At 31.2% G+C, this 2269-nt stretch overlaps 1 protein-coding gene across 1 annotated transcript; it reads right to left on the bottom strand.

Moving 5' to 3' along the window:
• Positions 1-373: 373 nt before the first annotated feature.
• Positions 374-1878, bottom strand: LOC145800700 (uncharacterized). Its single transcript, XM_082890429.1, has 2 exons — positions 1866-1878; positions 374-684 (listed from the first exon to the last, which is right to left on the bottom strand). The coding sequence occupies exons 1-2, from the start codon at positions 1876-1878 to the stop codon at positions 374-376; spliced, it is 324 nt and encodes a 107-aa protein (XP_082746555.1).
• Between the last annotated feature and the right edge of the window lie 391 nt (positions 1879-2269).

The following is a 2269-nucleotide window of genomic DNA, read 5'->3' as shown; positions in this document are numbered from 1 at the left end:
GATTTTTCTTTGATTTTACAAACTTACCATTCTTTTTCTTTATAGCTCCATGAGTTACAACCAATGCAGTTTGACGCCCTTCCTCCCTCAACCTCACTTCCTCTTGAACACACATATTACTCAGCTCATTCAAACTCCACTTATCTTTATTGGTGTTATAGTGGATTTTGAATGCGCCGAACTGTGATCGAAGTGAGTTGAGAATAAACTGCACGAGGAAAGTTTCATCAACTTGCATCCCTAAAGTTTTAAGTTTTGCAGCTTTGTCAGCCATATTGAGGATGTGATCCTGAACTCCTCGGTTGCCATTATATTTCATTGTCGTCAATTCAGCCATAATAGTGCCAGCAAGTGACTTGTCAGCAGATCTAAATCAATCTTCAACAGCCTTTAAGTATTCCAATGCATTAACAGTTTGAGGTAAGGAGGTCTTGATGTTATTTGCAATGGTCATCTTCATGAACATCAAACTGAGTCTATTGGACCTTTTCCAAGATTCAAAAAGGGCAACTTGTTCTGTAGTACTATATTCATTAATGTCTGCTGATTTATCTTCAAGAAATGCCATATCAAAGTCTAATGCACCCAGTGTAAACTGAACGTGTTCATACCATTCCGAAAAATTCGAGCTAGTAAGTAGAGGGACGCCCGATGCAAGAGAGTGCAATGAGGTGGGAACTTTCACTGGAATAAGATAGAAAAATATACATATTAAAGCTTTGAGAATTATAATCATGAACTATTGATATCACACAAGTCTTTCCTTTGGGCAAAACTTAGGTATATCCATTGTCCACTCGTTAAGAAACATTTATGTGGGTCTAAAGTAATTTATGAAACTTTTCAGTTAGTCATGTTGCCTTTGGGTATTCAATTCTAATCTGTCAAATTATATAAGTTACATTACAATACCCAGTTCATAATTATTTGAAAGTGACTCTCTTTTGGGCTAGTCTCAATCTCCTAATTATAACTGCAATTGAGAATATTGTCGACCTTAATATTACCCTTTTAACAATTCTTTTATATAGTTCTATATTCATAAGTTTTACAAATCTATGCCACTTTTGCAGCCACTAAATTAGTAAACCCTATGAATACGAAACTAACCAACAATATTCTCCATTCATTAATTTGAATTATTTAATTATCATTAATGCAATCACCATTATGATTTTTAAAATTTCTTTTATGTGATTGCAATTACCAATATGATAATAACAATAACTCTAGATGAACATGAATATATATGTGCAATATGACAATCATGAATATCTTATATAATGGTTAACAAGAATTACACCTAAATAAATTAACCACTTCAATATTTAATATCCAATATCATAAAATTATATCATGATATCAAATTTAAATCATAAAAATATATGATTATTAACAATAATAGACAATATTTATAATTCATAATGAATTGCTAGACAATATTCCATAAAGTTCTGTAGAGCCCCGCAATGAGTGGTCTGATTCTCTAATAAGAACGCAAGGTTTTAACTTAAAAAAAAAAAATTGACCAACCACCCTAAGTGACAAATAAGTAGATTGCTATCATGCAAACTTTAAAGTCATGGCTATGCATGTTAACAACATAACAAAAATTAAAAGAAAAAATGTATTACACGTTTGATGAATACAAACCAATTGAGATAATATTTAAAGTCAATATCTTTAATAAAACAAAGGAACCGTATTATTAATAATAGTATCATAAATATATTATTATTCCAAGGTGTATTGATTCACAAAACTAAGGCTCTGATACCACATGTAAGTGTAACCATAATAATAATGCGGAATTAAACTTTATAGTATCTTGAATTCAATACAACTCAAGAATAAAGCGAACATACCTTTAATAGCCATTGAATGAGAGAAGTTGAGAAAATACCCCTAATAGTTGAACCTTGAATTCTTGGCTCACCCTGTTCTCTCTGTCTCTCTTAATTAGGATGACTATAAAACTTAGAGTGATGGAAAAATACTTATCATATGAAAGAGGAGTCACCCATTCTTATATAGAGGAGAGAAGAGGGCCAGATAAACTCTTATCAAAAGAATTCCTAATCCATCAAGGTTTCCTTCTTATCTTAGAAGAGTGATTATATTAAAATTCTAATTACTGAACTTTATATATAATATTGGCTTTATCTAATTGTGAAGTCCAAATAAATTAAAACATGTAGATATATGCAGGCTATTGGGCCACACTAGAAAATAAATCCAACAATAAATGTCCACTTTTAATTCTCCATTG

This window comes from Camellia sinensis, chromosome 10, assembly GCF_055761805.1.
Source record: "Camellia sinensis isolate YWXY chromosome 10, ASM5576180v1, whole genome shotgun sequence".
NCBI lineage: Eukaryota > Viridiplantae > Streptophyta > Magnoliopsida > Ericales > Theaceae > Camellia > Camellia sinensis.
This window is presented reverse-complemented; position numbering and strand designations above follow the sequence as displayed.